This window comes from Oncorhynchus mykiss, chromosome 11 (assembly GCF_057628025.1).
Source record: "Oncorhynchus mykiss isolate SJ-2025 chromosome 11, ASM5762802v1, whole genome shotgun sequence".
Taxonomy (NCBI): Eukaryota; Metazoa; Chordata; class Actinopteri; order Salmoniformes; family Salmonidae; genus Oncorhynchus; species Oncorhynchus mykiss.
The window spans coordinates 49,727,195-49,750,955 of NC_143032.1; the positions used below are offsets into that span (position 1 = coordinate 49,727,195).

The window sequence follows — 23,761 nt, forward strand, 5'->3', positions numbered from 1 at the left end:
TCGCTTTTGGGTCCTCATTCACCCACCGTAACAAAGGCACTGTATCTAATCCCCCATTTGACGTTGTCATAAGTATTTGGACAAATTCACTTAGTGTATCAATGTATTCAAAAGTTAGTATTTGGTTCCATGATCCTAGCATGCAATGACTATATCAAGCTTGTGACAAAACAGGAAACCGTCTTTAGAGACAGTGACCAAATTGCTCTGGCTGGACTCAAGCATTTCTTTATGAAATTAAAACAAAACTTGATTTAAAAAAAATATATATATATATATTTATCAGACATTGCACATTAAAGCTTCAATCTAGGATTTTTTTCCCCCAGCAAAACAGTCCCTCTCATCAATTTTTTTTTTTTTCTGCTTTCAAACACATATTTTCATTTTTTTTTTAGCAATGCTGAATGCTAAAATGTATTATGCTGCTTATGTTCAAACTGGTTACATGAAAAAAAAACGATTCTTCTCATCAAGCATTGACATAACTCGGTTGACGCATGGTTTATGTCTTACATTCAGAATTAAAATACAAGAATAACTCAACCTGATCTCTTGGTGGTTGGAATTCACACAGCTCAGACTCAAACTATTACAAGTATAATGGATAGCATACATTTTTTGATACTGCTATTAGTCCCTTCACAGTTCCCATTGAAGATGTAAGCATTGTTGCCCTTAAAATGCTAGTTTGTGTTTGTGTGTTTGTATGTGAATGGAAAAAGAACAAGACAGAAATGCATCCATAACATTTCTTTTATTTTTCTTCCCACAAAGAAATGTCTACAAAAGCGATAAAATATAGAATTTAACAAAAAATCACTTCAGACCTTGACTTCATTATTTACATCTCGAAGGAGGAGACACTGAGATGGCTCAGGAAAACTCAGAACTTCAACACACCTGGATCACCAAAGCTCTTAATTTATGTTGCTACCTCTCACTCACACACACACACACACACACACAAAGCTGGGTCACAGCTGGGTCAAAGTTCTAAGGTCTGAGCTGACTCAACAAGTGAAAAAAGCAAACATATAAACAAACAATTCAATGTAATGAAATACACACTTGCCTCAAAAATTCCCCTTTTTGATTGGACCTCAAGTAAACTCACAGTAAAGCAACTATTTCCCATTACGCCAATCGAGCTTGTCCTCTAACTATGGCACTTGAAAAAAAACGTGTTCCTTTTTTTAGTTTCTGTAACCCATACCTTTAAGGGTTTTGGTCACAGATGCTACATTTACTTTACTTTCTCACCCTGGGAAGCAAAGACATTCTAATCAATAAATTAACCATTTCAACACTACTCCAATAGCACACACGTTTAATGCATTAAGAAAGTATACAAAGCATCAATAGAACAAAGAACCTCAATTTCTCCCTCTCTCTCTCTCCTTCATTCACTCTCTTTCAGCCTCACTCTCTCTTACACAAGCCCGCACAAACACGCACACACACGCACACAGGTTCTCTAAGGAGGCAGAAGTTGGGGTGTAAGTGTATTTGACTAAGCATGTGAAACGTTTCCGATGAAGTATATAAAATGGCGGCGCACGTGGTCCAGTGGTCTCGTTGGGATTAACAACCACGTTTTGTCTGCGCTCCATGGTGTCTGTTGATGGAGTAAAAGGCGCATAATGCGTTCAGTCCCTCACACTGAAAACGCTCCTCCATAACATTCAGAATAAAATAATCCCACCCCTGCCAAACCCACCCATCACTCCCACCCCTGACCCATAGCATTGCTTGAGAAAACACAAAAGCCCCAATGTTTCATTGCCATGAAACGGCATGCAAAGATAACAGAACGACAATAGGCTAATAGTAATAAGAGTAATAGTAATAATAATAACAATAATAATAATAATCGTAATAAAATTCAAATAATCTTACAATACAGTAGTAAATGCTTTCCAGATATTATTGCTACAGTACCTTACAGTGTTGATTTGTCACTCAGATGACCAACCCCGTCCCCCAAACCCAACCCCCACCCCCTGATTCACAGTCTAGAAAGGGAAAATAAAAACAAAGTGGGTTTAAATTCACTGTCCTATAGGCATGGAATGGTTGGACGCCAGCTTAGTTATGGTCTTCCTTCATTGTAACACAAGCAGCATATCTAGAACAGGGGCGGTTTTATGAATGCACCTGAAAATGTTATTTTCAGGACATTATTAAAGGAATTTCTGGGACTATTGTAGATAATGGCTCTCCCCATTATATGGACCCGGACAGTGAATCTTAGACAGACAGACACAGACAGACAGAGACAGACAGAGAGACAGAGACAGACAGAGAGACAGAGACAGACAAGACAGACAGGACAGACCTTGTCTGGGTAGGTTCCTTCGCTGGGAGCCACCAGCATATTTATCTCTCCCAAAAACGCTTACATTTTTCAAAAATGTAAAAATGTTATTTTCATGCAAAGACAGAAAAATTGTTGCTCCCTGAGAGAGATGCTGTGTAGTGCATCGAAATGCAAGTGATTGTCTTTAACGAGCCACTGACCTCTGACCTATGAGGGGAGAGGGATGGGAACTACTTTTGGGCCGGGGGTGGAATGAGGGGTTGGTGGTGGGGAGCTATGACTAGAAGCTCATCCTGTGTATACAGAGGATGACAGGACAACATAGTGGTCACTGCATATGGGAAAGGGTGGGGGATAATGGATATGGGAAGTGGAGGAAAATGTCTCAGGTCATACTGTTCTGTACACTGGCACTGGCTAGCATCTATTCTCCACTAAAAGCTCAGAGGGATTTGGCAACTGTGCGAAACACGTAAACGTGTCTATTATAACATCTAAGGAAATCCTCGAAGATCTTCAACATTAACATTTAAAAAGCATTTGAAAAACATTCTAAACTGTTCATAAATTAAACAAAACAGGAAGTGATTGTCTATCATAGCTTACTATAAAGATTATACAATGTATTGCAACTTTAAGTGGCAAACGTTTCAGTGAAGAATATCTATTACCCCTAGAATAAGCAGTGCAAGATCTACAGTCCCAGAGTGCACTCTCTGTAATGTGGAATGTGTTTCAAGTTTCCATTTTAATCTGAAAGATTGAACGTCCGATTGTCAGTCAAATTGAAAGAAATGATCAGTGGACATCCTGGTGTATCCACTCCAGCTAATCATGACTACCCTGTGATTGACTGTTCTAGAAGGACGAGGCTGAGCAGAGGAATGCAAGGGTAAGGATAAAGCAGTGTGAAAGTTCTATCTCCTCGGAGAGAAAGAGCGAGAGAAAGTATTCTTCATTTAAGATGCCCAGTGATTAGCATGGGCGTAGATTGTGCAAAATGAGGGGGGTGTAAGAGAGGAAGAGGTTTATGCAGTGACTAGGGTTCTTACATTCACTGACTAACTAAGCCATCATGAAAAGACACCAAGATCAACACAGTCGTTTTGGCTAGGTGGGGTGGAGAGAGGTGGCGGTACGTTTAGGGGGGCTGGCAGGATGGCAATCTGCCAGAAACTTTTTTTTTCACACAAAATAGAATATTTATGTACATATCTTCACCTTGAAGAGTAGCCATAATTGTTTTACTCCTTCTTTTACAGTTGAATAGTTCTCAACTGAAAGATGCAATACCCTCTTCACATATCAACAGAGTCCAGACAAGGTTTCTCGACGTACCGAGAGCACCCCCCCAGGTTTAACCCAATATTCTTTAACAAGTCTCATTTAAATCTTGACAAATTCTGTACACATGAATCTATCAAATAAAAAAACACATAGACAGGTTATCAGCCACATAGGGCAGCTGCAGTTTTAAATTAGGACTAAAATATTAACAGAAAAATAAGTAATACTGGAATCCGCTCTGTACTAAAGAATATCTACAATAGTATTTCTGAATCCACACGAATCCCCCCCCCCCCACCTTCAATATCACAATGTCATGTAAAAAAAAAAAAAAAATGTATCAAAGATAAACAAATTGACTTACCCAGTTAAAAGACAGCTTAAATGTGCTAGTTAAAGTCTGTACATTTCTGATCAGTTCTGAAGAGCCCCGTGGTCATGGGTGCATTATATACATTCTTTAGACTGTATCGGTGAATAGGGTTGGATAAGTGCTGGACATTCCTAGTGTTTGCGGCTGTAAGTGTCTGGAGGGTCCGGGCCTGGGGTCCGGGCTTTGCGGTTGCGGTAATGATGCGTCCGCGGTCACGTTGTGGTCCACTCTCTGAGATTGGACCGTAGGCAGTCACTTGGGTATGGTGATGGCTGCATTGGGGTCGGGATTGAAGAGCTCCTTGTAGAGTGGGGGGAAGAGCACATTGACCGTCTCGGGATGAAGCTGCTGGAAGGCCTGTAGCTCCTCGGTGTGGAGAGTACACAGGGCCGACAGCGTGGGGATCCGACCAATCAGCTACAGAGGACAGAGAGGAGTCAGCGGTTAGGGGTGATGGGTCAAGAAGTCTCAGGCTGTACAAAAAAGGCTGTCTAAAATACACTGCCATCCAGGGGTGCAACTTTCACTGGGGAAGGGGGAAATGTTCTGAAATTCTGAAATTGCATTTTTGTCCCCCCCAGTTTTATCATTGGAATGTGATACAAAACAAGGCAATGGTGTGTTTTAGGACCATGCGGGCGCCTCAGAGCGGTCAGGTAAGCTGTTTGGAGTGTTTATCCGATTGGATAAAACTATATATACAGTGGGGAGAACAAGTATTTGATACACTTCCGATTTTGCAGGTTTTCCTACTTACAAAGCATGTAGAGGTCTAATTTTTATCATAGGTACACTTCAACTGTGAGACATAAAACAAAAATCCAGAAAATCACATTGTATGATTTTTGTTGTAATTCATTTGCATTTTATTGCATGACATAAGTATTTGATACAGCAGAAAAGCAGAACTTAATATTTGGTACAGAAACCTTTGTTTGCAATTACAGAGATCATTCCTGTAGTTCTTGACCAGGTTTGCACACACTGCAGCAGGGATTTTGGCCCACTCCTCCATACAGACCTTCTCCAGATCCTTCAGGTTTCAGGGCTGTCGCTGGGCAATATGGAATTTCAGCTCCCTCCAAAGATTTTCTATTGGGTTCAGGTCTGGAGACTGGCTAGGCCACTCCAGGACCTTGAGATGCTTCTTACGGAGCCACTCCTTAGTTGCCCTGGCTGTGTGTTTCGGGTCGTTGTCATGCTGGAAGACCCAGCCACGACCCATCTTCAATGCTCTTACTGAGGGAAGGAGGTTGTTGGCCAAGATCTCGTGATACATGGCCCCATCCATCCTCCCCTCAATACGGTGCAGTCGCTCTGTCCCCTTTGCAGAAAAGCATCCCCAAAGAATGATGTTTCCACCTTCGCGGTTGGGATGGTGACCTTGGGGTTGTACTCATCCTTTTCCTCCAAACACGGCGAGTGGAGTTTAGACCAAAAAGCTCTATTTTTGTCTCATCAGACCACATGACCTTCTCCCATTCCTCCACTGGATCATCCAGATGGTCATTGGACGGGCCTGGACATGCGCTGGCTTGAGCAGGGGGACCTTGCGTGCGCTGCAGGATTTTAATCCATGACGGCGTAGTGTGTTACTAATGGTCTTCTTTGAGACTGTTGTCCCAGCTCTCTTCAGGTCATTGACCAGGTCCTGCCGTGTAGTTTTGGGCTGATCCCTCACCTTCCTCATGATCATTGATGCCCCACGAGGTGAGATCTTGCATGGAGCCCCAGACCGAGGGTGATTGACCGTCATCTTGAACTTCTTCCATTTTCTAATAATTGCGCCAACAGTTGTTGCCTTCTCACCAAGCTGCTTGCCTATTGTCCTGTAGCCCATCCCAGCCTTGTGCAGATCTACAATTTTAACCCTGATGTCCTTACACAGCTCTCTGGTCTTGGCCATTGTGGAGAGGTTGGAGTCTGTTTGATTGAGTGTGTGGACAGGTGTCTTTTATACAGGTAACGAGTTCAAACAGGTGCAGTTAATACAGGTAATGAGTGGAGAACAAAGGCTTCTTAAAGAAAAACTAACAGGTCTGTGAGAGCCGGAATTCTTACTGGTTGGTAGGTGATCAAATACTTATGTCATGCAATAAAATGCAAATGAATTACTTAAAAATCATACAATGTGATTTTCTGGATTTTTGTTTTACAATCCGTCTCTCACAGTTGAAGTGTACCTATGATAAAAATTACAGACCTCTACATACTTTGTAAATAGGAAAACCTGTAAAATCGGCAGTGTATCAAATACTTGTTCTCCCCACTTTATATACACTGCTCCAAAAAATAAAGGGAACACTAAAATAACACATCCTAGATCTGAATGAATGATTCTTATGAAATACTTTTTTCTTTAAATAGTTGAATGTGCTGACAACAAAATCACACAAAAATTATCAATGGAAATCAAATTTATCAACCCATGGAGGTCTGGATTTGGAGTCACACTCCAAATTAAAGTGGAAAACCACACTTCAGGCTGATCCAACTTTGATGTAATGTCCTTAAAACAAGTCAAAATGAGTCTCAGTAGTGTGTGTGGCCTCCACGTGCCTGTATGACCTCCCTACAACACCTGGGCATGCTCCTGATGAGGTGGCGGATGGTCTCCTGAGGGATCTCCTCCCAGACCTGGACTAAAGCATCCGCCAACTCCTGGATAGTATGTGGTGCAACGTGGGGTTGGTGGATGGAGCGAGACATGATGTCCCAGATGTGCTCAATTGGATTCAGGTCTGGGGAACGGGCGGGCCAGTCCATGCTTTCCTCTTGCAGGAACTGCTGACACACTCCAGCCACATGAGGTCTAGCATTGTCTTGCATTAGGAGGAACCCAGGGCCAACCACACCAGCATATGGTCTCACAAGGGGTCTGAGGATCTCATCTCGGTACCTAATGGCAGTCAGGCTACCTCTGGCGAGCACATGGAGGGCTGTGCGGCCCCCCAATGAAATGCCACCCCCCACCATGACTGACCCACTGCCAAACCGGTCATGCTGGAGGATGTTGCAGGAGGCAGAACGTTCTCCACTGCATCTCCAGACTGTCACGTCTGTCACATGTGCTCAGTGTGAACCTGCTTTCATCTGTGAAGAGCACCTTGCGCCAGTGGCGAATTTGCCAAACTTGGTGTTCTCTGGCAAATGCCAAACATCCTGCACGGTGTTGGGCTGTAAGCACAACCCCGACCTGTGGACGTCGGGCCCTCATACCACCCTCATGGAGTCTGTTTCTGACCGATTGAGCAGACACATGCACATTTGTGGCCTGCTGGAGGTCATTTTGCAGGGCTCTGGCAGTGCTCCTCTTTGCACAAAGGCGGAGGTAGCGGTCCTGCTGCTGGGTTGTTGCCCTCCTACGGCCTCCTCCACGTCTCCTGATGTACTGGCCTGTCTCCTGGTAGCGCCTCCATGCTCTGGACACTACGCTGACAGGCACAGCAAACCTTCTTGCCACATCTCGCATTGATGTGCCATCCTGGATGAGCTGCACTACCTGAGCCACTTGTGTGGGTTGTAGACTCCGTCTCATGCTACCACTAGAGTGAAAGCACCGCCAGCATTCAAAAGTGACCAAAACATCAGCCAGGAAGCATAGGAACTGAGAAGTGGTCTGTGGTCCCCACCTGCAGAATCACTCCTTTATTGGGGGTGTCTTGCTAAATGCCTATAATTTCCACCTGTTGTCTATTCCATTTGCACAACAGCATGAGAAATTTATTGTCAATCAGTGTTGCTTCCTCAGTGGACAGTTTGATTTCACAGAAGTGTGATTGACTTGGAGTTACATTGTGTTGTTTAAGTGTTCCCTTTATTTTTTTGAGCAGTGTATAATTGTCCCCCCACTTTTAAAACCAAAGTTGCACCGCTGCTGCCATCTAACAGTGCCTAGGTGTGACGCTCTTCGATGTGACGCCTCACAACAGATGTACTCTATGATGCTCAGTGATCTGAGCGGTGATGCGCCCTACCTTAGCCAGCGTGTCCTCATCCATGTGGTTCTTCTGCATGATGTGCTGCAGCGCAAAGTAGATCTTCTCCTGGAGCTTCTGCACCTTCCTGGGCTCCATCAGCCACGGCCGGTCTGACAAAGGAACACACAACCACATCACATGCCAATCAATCAATCAAATGTATTAATAAAGCCCTTTTTTTACATCAGCAGATGGCACAAAGTGCTTATACAGAAACCCAGCCTGAAACCCCGAAGAGGAAGCAATGCAGATGTAGAAGCACGGCGGCTCCGTAAAACTCCCTGTAAAGGCAGGAACCTAGGAATAAATTGTGTCCGTCTTACTACTAATAAAGACAGCCTCAGCAATGTCAGTCACTGTGACCGCAGCATTCTCCAGCCAGGCAGTGCCTCTGTAAGGTCTGCCTGTAGGTGGCAGCAGAAGGTAACTGTGGCTGTGTGTCGTCAGTACTGACCTGTGGAGATGAGCACTGCTGCGGAGAACAGAGCAATTTCCTCCTCAGTGAGCTGCAGAGAGCACAGACTCTTGGCAAAGTCAAACACCGCGCTGACCAGATCGTCACAGCCTGAGAGAGACAATAGAGAGGCGGTCAATTCATTGTCATAGTTATATGTTGTCCAGAGCATTATGGGTACTGTAGTACATCATGCTACTTAGATGACAGTCGATGAGGTGGTACAGTAGCGCTAGCAGCAGTGCCTTACCTAGAGCTTTGAACATCTGCATGCCCCCGTACTTCCCCTCAAACAGCACTGTGTTGTTGAGCGGGTTAAACGCCCGACACATTCTAACCAGGACCACCTCCAGACAACCTAGAGAGAGAGAGAGAGAGACACGTTGATGACTTTTTGCTAATCCAATATGTTTTTCATGTTGGTGCTACATCGTTGATCCATTTAAAAAAAAAAAAAAATTAAAGGATGTGGAAACATGGTTGTTTCAATCAGCATTTTTTATTTTACTAGGCAAGTCAGTTAAGAACAAATTCTTATTTTCAATGACGGCCTAGGAGCAGTGCCTGTTCAGGGGCAGAATGGCAGATTTGTATCTTGTCAGCTCGGGGATTCAAACTTGCAACCTTTCGGTTACTAGTCCAACACTCTAACCACTAGGCTACCCTGCCGCCCCAGTAGGTCAGCAGTGTCAGCTCACCTGACTTGAGCAGAAGGATCTGGTCATTCTGGCACAGCTCCATGAAGCCTGAAATGCGCTTGGCAAACTCCACCACATACTGGATGGCATGGGTGATCTGGATGGCACACTGCTGCCACAGCATGTCTCGCGTCTGCAGAGAAATACACACGTTCAGAACTTCTGTGCAGACCTATCGACGCGTGTCATGACAGCTCGTATACACACTGCTATAGCACTTCCGCAAGTGCAAACAAATAGAAACCGTATTTAACACACGTTTATGCCACAGGACTATGCCCACAACAAGACGCGCAGAGTTGTATTTCCCTTTTTACAGTTCAATGAAGTACCATACAGGAACAGGGAAAATGCATACTTAGAAAATTGTCAGCTCCCTCGCTACTCAGAATATCCAAAGTACAATATCAGCAAATTGCTTTTGTGTGTTCTATAGTGTCTGTCTGTAAGATTAATCTCTATGGAGAAGATTTCAAAGGGTTCTTCTGTAATGACCCATAATCCATTAGACACAGAGGAATGAGAGAAGTCACGGTGATATAAAAGAACTAGTGCTGTTTCACACACACACACACAGGCAGGCGGAGAAAAGGAGCGAGAGAGAGATAGAAACAGAAGAAGGAGAAACGAGCAGAGAAAGAGAGAACTTGAGAGAAAAAAAGAGACAGAAAGAGAGGGGGGTGAGATTCTATAGACAACCAGAGTTTGGAAGAGAATGAGGGCAGTTGGTATAGGGAACAAAAGAGACATTGGATGACAATAGAGTTGGGAGGTGCTCAGAGGTTGTACTGTAGGTTAGTGAGCAGTGTAAACTCGGCTGGTCACAAGGAATACATACACACACCACAGGAGGCTGCTGATAGGAGGACGGCTCATAACAATGGCCGGGAACGGTGCAAATGGAATGGCATCAAACACCTGGAAACCATGGAAACCATGTGTTTCCTGTATTTGATACCATTCTCCTGATTCTGCTCCAGTAATTGCCACAAGCCCATCCTCCCCAATTAAGGTGCCACCGACCTCCTGTGAGGTACACACACTCGTCACACTCACTTTGCTCTGGTACATCTTGATGTCATCGTAGGAGTGTGTTTGCCAGGCCAGCTGCTGGAGCTCATCTGCTGTGTATTGACAGGTCTCCAGGTGAGACTTTATAATGTTCTGGGCGATACGATCTATGGAGGGAGAGGGGGTGAAGATACAGAGTCAGACACACTCGAGCAAAACGGTAGCTTACCATTCATTGTCTATGGAGCATGAAACCAATGAACCGTACCCAAGCTTAATGAAAACAAACTTTATTCAACTTCCGAAGGTTTCAGTCCTCATGCAACTTTCTATGTAGTCTGTTTATTTTGATGTATCTGAATCTGAATTGTAGAAAATAATTGTTGGGCTAATTGAAACGGGGTGTAGAAAACAGCAGAACGGATCTTTAAAAGAATCAGCTAATGTATTGTGTGCCCCATCCAAGTATGTGACAACTCCAGTAGAGAGTACACTAGTAAAACTGTGTTCAGCTGACTTGACATTGCAACCTTAGTAAGGCAGGCAACACTCAAGCTTCACTCTGTAATCTGACAGGGTGTTTCTTGCATTAATGGGCTGAGCTTCAATATGATGCCCCCCCCCCCTAGGAAAGTCTGATCTCAGGTTGCTCACACTGCTTATCACAATGACAGCTTATCACACTTAGCCTCGCCATGACACCTTCCTGTTCAAATCATCAACTAAGGCCTAGTGTCTTCCTGCCCCCTACCACACTCGGGCCTCATCATGTCATGCACCTAATGTTTTTGAAGGCGGCACTGATGGTCCAATTGAACACCTGTGAATAAACTTAACCCTAAGTTACCTAGCTCTCCCATGCTGACATTGCTTGGCGCCAGCTGACTGTCCTGGTAGGAGCTGTAGTTGAACAGGTTGGTCACAGGGGCCAGGTCGTACACAGGCTCCTGTTTTATGTGCTTCATGCCCGCCATGTCCAGGCCTGACTGATCCGGGGAGGGCTGGGTGGAGTCCATACCGTGGTAGTAGCCGCCGGGGGCACCACCGTTCACCTGGCCCTTGGGAAGCTCGATAACGTGGCCGTTGGCGTAGGTGCCTCCGATCTCGTGGTTGAGGGTGTTGAGGCCGTTGGTCAGGCTGGAGGAGTAGACGCGCGCCAGGGCCTCGGCCTCACCAGTCTGCTGCTGCCGCTCATTCAGGATCCGCTGCTGGTGCTTCTGCACCTCGGCGTACAGGCTGTCTCGCTGCTTCTTTGACATGCGGCCAAACTTCACCGCTACGCACAGAGGGAGGGTTCTTTATTAGTCACATTGTGTTTGGTTTCTCTCTCAGCTTCACCTGTGCTTTTACATTCCAGAGATTACAGTAGTATTTGACAATCTTAAAGGGATAGTTTGTGATTTTGACAATGAAGCCCTTCATCTATTTCCATAGAGTCAGATAAACTTGTGGATACCATTTTTGTTTCTGCGCCCAGTATGAAGGAAGTTTGAGGTAGTTTCGCAAGCCAATGGTAACTAGCGTTAGCGCTAGCATGCTAGCTGTAACCAAATCCTTTCAGTTTTTGCGCTAAGCTAGTTAACATTGGCTCGCGAAACTACCTCGAACTTACATACTGGACGCAGAGACAAAAATGGTATCCACGAGTTTATCTGACTCTAGGGAAATAGATGAAGGGCTTCATTGTCAAAATCGCAAACTATCCCTTTACGTAAGCAAGTGTCTACACTTGTGTTTGTGTATGTATTTGTGTATACGTTCATGTGTGTGTCGAAGCGGTCTCACCATCTCTGGACATTCCGAGTGCGAGACACTTCTGTAAGCGGCAGTGTTGGCAGCGGTTTCGGTTGGTCCTGTCGATCAGACAGTTCCTCTGGCGAGGGCAGGAGTAGGCGGCGTTGTTCTGCTGACTACGTCTGAAGAACCCCTACAGGACAACCACAAACACGAGCGGTCAGTCAATGTTTTGTAAATAAAGGAAAATATAGGAAAGAAGATATAAAACAAAATGACAGAGGAGAAGGATGGACAGAGGGAACAACAGAGCTGTGTTGACAACTCACTTTGCACCCCTCACATGTGATGACTCCATAGTGGATTCCTGATGACTTGTCTCCGCAAATTTTGCATGGTATAACTTCGATTTGGGCTGTGAACAGAGAGAGGGGAGGGGAAAACACACATACCTGAGTTACATAACCGTTTTATTGGATCACACACACTTCAAATCAAATCAAATTTTATTTGTCACATACACATGGTTAGCAGATATTAATGCGAGTGTAGCGAAATGCTTGTGCTTCTAGTTCCGACAATGCAGTAATAACCAACAAGTAATCTAACTAACAATTCCAAAACTACTGTCTTATACACAGTGTAAGGGGATAAAGAATATGTACATAAGGATATATGAATGAGTGATGGTACAGAGCAGCATAGGCAGGATACAGTAGATGGTATCGAGTACAGTATATACATGAGGTGAGTATGTAAACAAAGTGGCATAGTTAAAGTGGCTAGTGATACATGTATTACATAAGGATGCAGTCGATGATATATAGAGTACAGTATATACGTATGCATATGAGATGAATAATGTAGGGTAAGTAACATTATATAAGGTAGCATTGTTTAAAGTGGCTAGTGATATATTTACATCATTTCCCATCAATTCCCATTATTAAAGTGGCTGGAGTTGAGTCAGTGTCAGTGTCAGTGTGTTGGCAGCAGCCACTCAATGTTAGTGGTGGCTGTTTAACAGTCTGATGGCCTTGAGATAGAAGCTGTTTTTCAGTCTCTCGGTCCCAGCTTTGATGCACCTGTACTGACCTCGCCTTCTGGATGATAGCGGGGTGAACAGGCAGTGGCTCAGGTGGTTGATGTCCTTGATGATCTTTATGGCCTTCCTGTAACATCGGGTGGTATAGGTGTCCTGGAGGGCAGGTAGTTTGCCCCCGGTGATGCGTTGTGCAGACCTCACTACCCTCTGGAGAGCCTTACGGTTGTGGGCGGAGCAGTTGCCGTACCAGGCGGTGATACAGCCCGCCAGGATGCTCTCGATTGTGCATCTGTAGAAGTTTGTGAGTGCTTTTGGTGACAAACCAAATTTCTTCAGCCTCCTGAGGTTGAAGAGGCGCTGCTGCGCCTTCTTCACGATGCTGTCTGTGTGAGTGGACCAATTCAGTTTGTCTGTGATGTGTATGCCGAGGAACTTAAAACTTGCTACCCTCTCCACTACTGTTCCATCGATGTGGATAGGGGGGTGTTCCCTCTGCTGTTTCCTGAAGTCCACAATCATCTCCTTAGTTTTGTTGACGTTGAGTGTGAGGTTATTTTCCTGACACCACACTCCGAGGGCCCTCACCTCCTCCCTGTAGGCCGTCTCGTCGTTGTTGGTAATCAAGCCTACCACTGTTGTGTCGTCCGCAAACTTGATGATTGAGTTGGAGGCGTGCGTGGCCACGCAGTCGTGGGTGAACAGGGAGTACAGGAGATGGCTCAGAACGCAGCCTTGTGGGGCCCCAGTGTTGAGGATCAGCGGGGTGGAGATGTTGTTGCCTACCCTCACCACCTGGGGGCGGCCCGTCAGGAAGTCCAGTACCCAGTTGCACAGGGCGGGGTCGAGACCCAGACCCAGACAACAGCATTCTCACATAGGTATTCCTTTTGTCCAGATGGGTTAGGGCAGTGTGCAGTGTGGTTGAGATTGCATCGTCTGTGGACCTATTTGGGCGGTAAGCAAATTGGAGTGGGTCTAGGGTGTCGGGTAGGGTGGAGGTGATATGGTCCTTGACTAGTCTCTCAAAGCACTTCATGATGACGGAAGTGAGTGCTACGGGGCGGTAGTCGTTTTGCTCAGTTACCTTAGCTTTCTTGGGAACAGGAACAGTGGTGGCCCTCTTGAAGCATGTGGGAACAGCAGACTGGTATAGGGATTGATTGAATATGTCCGTAAACACACCGGCCAGCTGGTCTGCGCATGCTCTGAGTGCGCGGCTGGGGATGCCGTCTGGGCCTGCAGCCTTGCGAGGGTTAACACGTTTAAATGTCTTACTCACCTCGGCTGCAGTGAAGGAGAGTCCGCATGTTTTCGTTGCAGGCCGTGTCAGTGGCACTGTATTGTCCTCAAAGCGAGCAAAAAAGTTATTTAGTCTGCCTGGGAGCAGGACATCCTGGTCCGTGACTGGGCTGGATTTCTTCTTGTAGTCCGTGATTGACTGTAGACCCTGCCACATACCTCTTGTGTCTGAGCCGTTGAATTGAGATTCTACTTTGTCTCTGTACTGACGCTTAGCTTGTTTGATAGCCTTGCGGAGGGAATAGCTGCACTGTTTGTATTCGGTCATGTTACGAGTCACCTTGCCCTGATTAAAAGCAGTGGTTCGCACTTTCAGTTTCACGCGAATGCTGCCATCAATCCACGGTTTCTGGTTAGGGAATGTTTTAATCGTTGCTATGGGAACGACATCTTCAACGCACGAACTCGCACACCGAATCAGCGTATTCGTCAATATTGTTATCTGACGCAATACGAAACATGTCCCAGAAACATGTGAACAGAAGGATTTGAGTTCCTGTATGTTTCTTTCATCACACCATGTCTCGTTAGCCATAAGGCATACACCCCCGCCCCTCTTCTTACCAGAAAGATGTTTGTTTCTGTCGGCGCGATGCGTGGAGAAACCCGCTGGCTGCACCGCCTCCGATAGGATCTCTCCAGTGAGCCATGTTTCCGTGAAGCAAAGAACGTTACAGTCTCTGATGTCCCTCTGGAATGCTACCCTTGCTCGGATTTCATCAACCTTGTTGTCAAGAGACTGGACAGTGGCGAGAAGAATGCTAGGGAGTGGTGCACGATGTGCCCGTCTCCGGAGTCTGACCAGAAGACCGCCTCGTTTCCCTCTTTTTCGGAGTCGTTTTTTTGGGTCGCTGCATGGGATCCATTCCGTTGTCCTGGGTGAAAGGCAGAACACAGGATCCGCGTCGCGAAAAACATATTCTTGGTCGTACTGATGGTGAGTTGACGCTGATCTTATATTCAGTAGTTCTTCTCGACTGTATGTAATGAAACCTAAGATGACCTGGTGTACTAATGTAAGAAATAACACATAAAAAATCAAAACACTGCATAGTTTCCTAGGAACGCGAAGCGAGGCGGCCATCTCTGTCGGCGCCGGAAGTACACTTGCCTGTACTGTACCAGTGTTAATGGCCGCTCAACTTTTCCCCCACTGTCGGGGGGCTCATTAGTGTGTGTGTGTGTGTGTGTGTGTGTGTGTGTGTGTGTGTGTGTTTCTGTCACATATGACCCAGTGAGGGGGCACAGCACTCCCAATCAGAAGGAACCTCTCCAGTCAGCAGGTCACTGTGACATTGGGACATCCTGTTAATTTTAGCAGTGTTTTTTTTGTAGTGGTAATGACAGGAACACTAGTGACAGACTTTATGTCAGGACGATGAGCAGGGGTCCTTAGATGTGCTCCCAGGATTGTAGTGGGGTTACATCACCAAAGTATCTTCCTTTATTCACTCACTCGCATTGTAAACGTAGTGTACTGTGGGACTGAACTGTGTACTGTAGGTCTGAAATCGCCACACACAGAAACCATTAGGAGTGTCCAGTGACCACAGTAACCAGTGTAGCCACGTAGTTCAAGACAGAGAAGGAGAGTGACAGATAGATTGAGCGATAGGTGGCACATATCTGCTAACACTGCACACTCACTATAAAGAGATTAGACACTCAATCTAATCCTAAATGACTTCCTTCCTCCCAAGCTGTTTCCTTGCGATGCACACTGGCCTATCCAAAGCACCAATTCCCCAATATTCTTTCTGTACCTGAACCTGGTAGAATCGGGTAAGATGGTTATTAACAGACAATTCAGGTGATGATAAAACATGTTTTGTTTAGTTACTTTTTTCTTGAAATGTTTCTCTAACTTTACTGCAAGTCAAGCTAGCTAGCAAACGTTAGCTAGTTAAAAGATAGGCTAGGTTGAATATAAAATTGTGGCTAGCAACCTCAACCTAACAATTACCATCACAATACACTTAAATGGGAGGCAACATTCATATATATATATATATATATATATATATATATATATATATATATATATATATATATATATATATATATATATATATATATATATATACACACACGACCATTCAAAAGTTAGGGGTCACTTAGAAATGTCCTTGTTTTTGAAAGAAAAGCAAAAAAATGTGTCCATTAAAATAACATCAAATTGAGTGTAGAAATACAGTGTAGACATTGTTAATGTTGTAAATGACTATTGTAGCTGGAAATGGCCGATTTTTTTTATGGACTATCTACATAGGCCCATTATCAGCAACCATTACTCCTGTGTTCCAATGGCATGTTGTGTTCACTATTCAAGTATATTATTTTAAAAGGCTAATTGCTCATTAGAAAACCCTTTGCAATTTTGTTAGCACAGCTGAAAACTGTTGTCCTGATTAAAGAAGCAATAAAACTGGACTTCTTTAGACTAGTTGAGTATCTGGAGCATCAGCATTTGTGGGTTCGATTACAGGCTCAAAATGGCCAGAAACAAATAACTTTCTTCTGAAGCTCGTCAGTCTATCCTTCTGAGAAATGAAGGCTATTCCATGCGAGAAATTGCCAAGAAACTGAAGATCTTGTACAATGCTGTGTACTACTCCCTTCACAGAACAGCGCAAATGGTCTCTAGCCAGAATAGAAAGAGGAGTGGGAGGCCCCGGTGCACAACTGATCAAGAGGACAAGTACATTAGAGTGTCTAGTTTGAGAAACAGACTCCTCACAAGTCCTCAACTGGCAGCTTCATTAAATAGTCAACACAAAACACCAGTCTCAACGTCAACAGTGAAGAGGCGACTCCGGGATGCTGGCCTTCTAGGCAGTTGACAGTGCATGCCATAGCAAACACCAAGCCATGAGGTCGAAGCTCCAAGACAGGATTGTGTCGAGGCACAGATCTAGGGAAGGGTACCAAAATATTTCTGCAGCATTGAAGATCCCCCAGACAGAGCTCCAAATATATTTTTGGCATGAATGTCAAGCACCACATCTGGAGGAAACCTGGCACCATCCCTGCGGTGAAGCATGGTGGTGGCAGCATCATGCTGTGGGGATGTTTTTCAGCGGCAGGGACTGGGAGACTAGTCAGGATTGAGGGAAAGATGAAAGGAGCAAAGTACAGCGAGATCCTTGATGAAAACCTGCTCCAGAGTGCTCAGGACCTCAGACTGGGACAAAGGTTCGCCTTCCAAAAGGACAACGACCCTAAGCACACTGCCAAGACAACGCAGGAGTGGCTTCGGGACAAGTCTCTGAATGTCCTTGAGTGGCCCAGTCAGAGCCCGGACTTGAACCCGATCGAACATCAATGCAGAGACCTTAAAATAGCAGTGCAGTAACGCTCCCCCATCCAACCTGACATGAGATTGAGAGGATCTGCAGAGAAGAATGGGAGAAACTCCCCAAATACAAGTGTGCCAAGCTTGTAGTGTCATTCTCAAGAAGACTCGAGGCTGTAATCACTGCCAAAGGTTCTTCAACAAATTACTGAGTAAAGTGTCTGAATACTTATGTAAGAACTTGTGATATTTCTGTTTTTTAAAAACCTGTTTTTGCTTTGTCATTATGGCTTATTGTGTGTATATTTTTATTTCATCCATTTTAGAATAAGGCTGTAACGTAACAAAATGTGGAAAAAGTCTAGGTGTCTGAATACTGTCCGAATGCACTGTATGCACCAGTCAAAAGCTTGGACACACCTACTCATTCCAGGGTTTTGCTTAATTTGTACTATTTTCTACATTGTAGAATAATGGTGAAGACATTAAAACTTTGAAATAACACATATGGAATCATGTAGTAACCAAAAAAAGTGTTAAACAAATCAAAATATAGTTTATATTTCAGATTCTTCAAAGTAGCCACCCTTTGCCTTGATGACAGCTTTGCACACTCTTGGCATTCTCTCAACTAGTTTCATGAGGTAATCAACTGGAATGCATTTCAATTAACAGGTGTGCCTTGTTAAAGGTTAATTGGTGGAATTTCTTTCCTTTTTAATGTGTGAGCCAATCAGTTGTGTTGTGACAAGGTAGGGGTGGTACACAGAATATAGGCCTATTTGGTGAAATACCAAGTCCATATTATGGCAAGAACTGCTCAAATAAGCAAAGAGAAATTACAGTCCATCATTACTTTTAGACATGAAGGTCAGTCAATATAGAAAATTTGAAGAATTTTTCAAGAGTCTCTTATAAAATGGGTTAAAGTCATGTATAGTATCCCTAGTTGTAAAGTAGTAAATAACTTATCAGAAAGTTTTAAACTCTCAAGAGGAGTAAAACAAGGTTGTCCACTATTGGCATATCTATGCTGGTTGAGAGAATGCCAAGAGTGTGCAAAGCTGTCAAGGCAAAGGGTGGCTATTTGAATAATCTCAAATATAAAATATATTTTGATTTGTTTAACACTTTTTTGGTTACTAAATGATTCCATATGTGTTGTTTCATAGTGTTGATGTCTTCACTATTATTCTACAATGTAGAAAATAGTCAAATAAAGAAAAACCCTTGAATGAGTAGGTGTTTCCCAACTTGACTGGTACTGTACACACACATATATATATATATATATATATTTTAAATTATTATTATTATTTGTATTACTATTTTCCCCTAACCCTACTACCCCTCCCCTAATTGGAGTAAACTAATGGACAACAACACCTAGGCTTCTACTTCCAGCTTATACATACTGTATACATTTTACGGACACAATGCATTTTACAGTAGTTCTCTTTTGTTTTTAATCCAATCCTTGAGCTTCCCTCAACCCCTCCCATCTATCTCTCAAGACCATCCAGTTTTGATTTCTATTTGTCATATATTTTTAAACTGTGCTGTGATGTTTCACAAAAGTTCTGAACCTTTCTTATTCTCATACATTTTACAGATTGTAAATGAAAGAAACATTTTTGCCAAAAGTATTATTATATTATTGATCGATTGACTTAGATTTTTCAAATCACCCAGCAGTGCTATTTGCAGAGTTAGCTCCAGGTAAATGTTGCAGTCCTTGAGCCATTCCTGAACATTCGACAAGGGACCCCAACTGGGTTGTGTTCATTTGGAACCAAACGGAAGAAAAATTGACAGAAAAAGGAAGGGACTACCTGGATTTGTCCAATAAGAAACACTAGTTTTTCTTTTACGTTGCAAACATTCTTTTTTTTACGTGTGCCCTAATGAACACAACCAATGATTCATTACAATCTGTGGTAGAGCAATAACAGAAAAACTGTACACTATACAAAGTACACAGAGAAATTACATCTAACGTTTTAGCCTATGAGTGTAGTAATTTGTGGTCAAAGGCAATGTCCAAAAGTATGTCTTACCTATGGCATCCGTTTTCATTTTCCGCGGAGACACATGCATAAACACATGTAGCCTACACACACCGCTCTGTGTTGCAGCTACAACAGGATAACAGGTGTTTTAATGTGTGTGTGTTAATGATTGGTTTACGTCACTGCATCAGCAGTGTTTATGGAGTGTGTGTATGTGGTTTGTATGTCATCTGTGTGTGTATAGTGTCATAATGGGATTAGCTCAGGGAGATAATGACTACTCAGAGTTGTCTGCTGCCTAAGCTGTGGCTGTCTTGTACCTCTTTACCCAGGGAGGGATGTCCCACTCCCCCCAAAAAGCCTGAGTAAGAGAGGGTCCGACTGCGGGTTTAATGACCCTGACCTCTGTGACCCCGGAGTCTAAGACCATGTGGTGACAAAAGGTTATTTAGATCCTGACGACAGACAGACAGACAGACAGACAGAAGGGGTTAAAACAAGGCCCTCTTGAGAGCTGAAAACCCTCAGCAGACAGGACAGTTTGTAGGGGTAAGACAAGGCCCTCTTGAGAGCTGAAAACCCTCAGCAGACAGGACAGTTTGTATCTACCCCCATTTATATAATCTTCCACCTATTCCTTTCCCTTATCGATCTACAAGCCCTACATACCCATTGTGAATGAGTCATTAACTGTGTGTCTGGTGGGGGGGGGTGCATGTGTGTGTGTGTGGACTGGGACTGGGAGTGTTATGAAGGAAGGACTCTCTGGGTTTGTTCTAGAGGTGACCCATTTCCACCAGTTCCTGGCCAGTGCCAAACTGGGTCAGCGCAGCGGGCTGGACTGGGCCGGACTGGGAAAGAACATACAAACAGTGTGATGCAGTGAAGATGTCTATTTATAGTGTGAAAAACAGGTCAGTTGTGCCTCAGGAAATGGCAGTAAAAGAGAGAACAACACTCTGTGTTTGTGTGTGTGTTCAGCCGCTCTCATTTACAACCACGTTCTGCTATATTCCCCAGAAAGTCTCTTTGTAGCTCCTTTAGGAACAACTCCTAATTGAACTTCAAGGAAGGACATCTTAAAAACGCATTTATCAACTGACCAGTCTACAGTTTATAATAATGTTTTGAGGGGTGTGTGAACCGACAAAGATTATAATCCAGCTGTCAGTATTTCTGTGTTCATGTGGGTGAGTGTGTATGAGTGTGTAAGCTTTTGGGTGATTTTGTGTATGTGAATGTGTGTAGGCGTCTGTATTCTTATGTGTGTGTTTGAGAGTGTCTGTGTGTTTGTGTGTATGTCTCTGTGTGTTAGAGATTGTGTGTTTCAGAATGTGTGTGTGTGTGTTAGAGAGTGTGTGTGCATAGCCACCGGGCCTGTCAGGTGGAATAAGGAGCCAGTCGTGACAGCTTGGCTGTTGCTAAGACGACCACCCACTCGCTTCTGTCGTCTGCCTGTCAGAGTAATGATTTGCTGAGCGGTCACACACACGCCTACAGGAAGTGATGTCACCAAACTATGGAGTATTTCTTGCTTACCATCACCATCCTACCCTTCTTACTGCCTCCTCTCACTTGGTGCACCAACACTATGGTTGCATTTTTCACCAAGTCAAATCAAGTGGCTCTAAAACGGTGTATTTACGTAGTAGTACTGCAGACAGGTACATTGAGTGCAGTTACTACTGTATATATGGAACACGTGCTTCAGGATCCTATTCTACATGAGTTTAGAACAGATAGATAGCATATAGATAGCAGATAAATAGCTGCCTGAATGATTCCTAGGCCCTCTGACTGGCTGGCTGTGTGTGCGTGGCTGCCCTCTGACCCTCTGACTGGCTGGCTGTTTGTTATCCAAAGGTTATGTAAGAGTGCAGCGCTGGCGATTCCATGGCTAAGAGGAGCTCAGCCCCACAATCTCCTCAAAGAGAGAGAGAGAGAACAAGAGACACAGACACCAACAAACAGAGAGACAGACAGACAGACAGACAGGTGGGTTACAAAAAAGTAAGGGAGACAATTTTGTAGGGTAGTCTGGTTGGTGCAGTGAGTGATGTGTAGTGAACTGGCACGTGGAGTGTGTTAATTGATTTTTAATGAAGTGAGGAACTCCACTCAGTCTCCTGGGTTCCCAACTCTCTAAATAGAGCCTTAATTAGCTTCATTAGAGGAGATGGGAGCATCCGTACATGAGCACTGGCTTACCATAACTCAATTTATAAAGAACACACACACACACACACACAAAGCAAGACAACATCAAAACTTGAAATTGCCATGTGGTCTCCTGATTAAATGGGCGGAAGTTGAAGTTGATGTGCTTGATGTACATATCCCAGAAAACTTAAAAATAGATAGGATGTTGAAACTGTGGAAAGGGAAATACCTGTCCATCTACGGCAAAATGACCCAGATTAATGTCCTATTGATACCGCAGGTTCCATATTTATTCATGACTCTGCTGACTCCAGGAGTCCTTTTTCAAGCCATGGCAAAACATTAAACGGCCACCTTTGTATTATGAACATGAGTTAGGAGGGTTAAAATTAGGACATATTAAGGCATTAAACCTCTCTCAGAATGATATTTAAATCCAAACTGGTTTTGCAGCAGACTACTAAGAGAGGCACATCCGAGGTTCAAAGTGGTCTTTTTTGCCGTTATACTGATTAAAACCAACCATTTCCGGTGGACTGATAATGGATCCCTGCTTAAAGTATGATCCTTTTTAAATGAAGCAATACAGAGTTGGTTACAATTCCAATTTCATCCTCCAGATGAGGCAGAACAAGTATTACAGCACATAACGTGGTTAAAACTCCAAATGCACTAATAGAGGACATTTTCTTGGGAGAAATGCATAAAATACCATGTTTCTGAATGACATTGGAAGGTAAAACTGTCACACAAGCTATTAACAAAGGGTGTATGGAGATGTATATTCCATCCCAAATTATAGCCAACTCATTGAAGCTCTGCCACAAAAATGGAAGAGGCAATTACTCAAAAGAGAAAGGAATTAAATGATTTGTCTGCCTCCAAGGAAAAACAACGCACGGCCTAAAATGTATCAGTTTCACTTAAAGTCGAGAGGCTTGATAACTATGCCGCTTCGAATTCAAGATTGTTGGGAACTTGTTGTATGTGCCAAAATCATGGCATCGGGGTTTATGAACTGATATACAAAACAACAACTGAAGCATCAATCTGTTCTTTTCAATTTAAACTATTATATAAATCTGCACCACTTATGATGGCACAACAAGCAGAGGGATGTCTCCGGTCACCATTCCTTTTCGGTGGTTTCTATGGACACGGTTTGACGACCTCAACTTTGCAGACGATCTAGCACTCCTGTCACACAGTCAAGAGCAAATACAAGATACAATACCAGACCTGGACACCACATCAGCCCAACTAGGACTCCATATCCACAGAAACAAAACCAAGATAATAAGGCTCAACAACTGTTCAGCCCCTGGTTCGACTGTGATCTTGCAGAATTACTCCACCTCCAAGAATTGCATTTGGTGAAAGGTTCGGCACCCGCATACTCAGGCTGACTGGCTCTCGTTCAGGCAAATGAGAAATAAGTGCACTCAGGCTATCCGGAAGGCCAAAGGTAGTTACTTTAAGGAGCAGTTCTCTCTCTATGGGTCTAACCCCAAGACGTTCTGGGAAACGGTTAAAAGACCTGGAGAATAAACCCTCCTCCTCACAGCTGCCCATGTCCCTTAATGTTGATGATGTGGTTGTTACTGACAAGAAGCACATGGCTGAGCTCTTTAATCACCACTTGATTAAGTCAGGATTCCTATTTGCCTCCTTGCCCATCCAACATTTCCTCATCTCCCACCCTGTCACGACGTCCGCCAAAGTTGTTGCCTCTCCTTGTTCGGGCGGCGTTCGGCGGTCGTTGTCACCGGCTTTCTAGCTGCCACCGTTCTTTCTTTTTCTTTTTCTATTTGTTTTGTCTTGATTGTACACACCTGGTTCCCATTACATTATAATTATTTCCCCTATTTAACCCTCTGGTTCCCAATATGTTTTGTGCGTGATTGTTTCTTGTTGAGTGTTAGTAGACTGCTGTGTTATGGTGTGTTTTCCCTGCGTGGAATTTTATGGTTGGTTCTTTTTGAGTAAAGTATGTTATTTTACTCAGTTCTGTGTCCTGCGCCTGACTCCATCCTCACCGCTCCACACTGACACATGACACACCCCTTCTAATGCGACTATCCCCGATGCTTCTCCCTTTT

The 23,761-nt window shown here is 44.0% G+C and overlaps 1 protein-coding gene across 1 annotated transcript in view; it reads right to left on the reverse strand.

Moving 5' to 3' along the window:
* Nucleotides 1–738: 738 nt before the first annotated feature.
* Nucleotides 739–23,761, reverse strand: part of rorb (RAR-related orphan receptor B) — a 36,410-nt gene continuing 13,387 nt past the window's right edge. The window contains exons 2-10 of the mRNA XM_021621078.3: nucleotides 12,187–12,272; nucleotides 11,909–12,050; nucleotides 10,971–11,399; nucleotides 10,169–10,290; nucleotides 9,113–9,245; nucleotides 8,665–8,772; nucleotides 8,415–8,525; nucleotides 7,958–8,070; nucleotides 739–4,397 (exon numbers count right to left, since the gene is read on the reverse strand). Of these exons, the coding sequence (XP_021476753.2) occupies nucleotides 4,233–4,397; nucleotides 7,958–8,070; nucleotides 8,415–8,525; nucleotides 8,665–8,772; nucleotides 9,113–9,245; nucleotides 10,169–10,290; nucleotides 10,971–11,399; nucleotides 11,909–12,050; nucleotides 12,187–12,272 (1,409 nt within the window). The 3' untranslated portion in view covers nucleotides 739–4,232. The remainder of the gene's footprint in view (nucleotides 4,398–7,957; nucleotides 8,071–8,414; nucleotides 8,526–8,664; nucleotides 8,773–9,112; nucleotides 9,246–10,168; nucleotides 10,291–10,970; nucleotides 11,400–11,908; nucleotides 12,051–12,186; nucleotides 12,273–23,761) is intronic.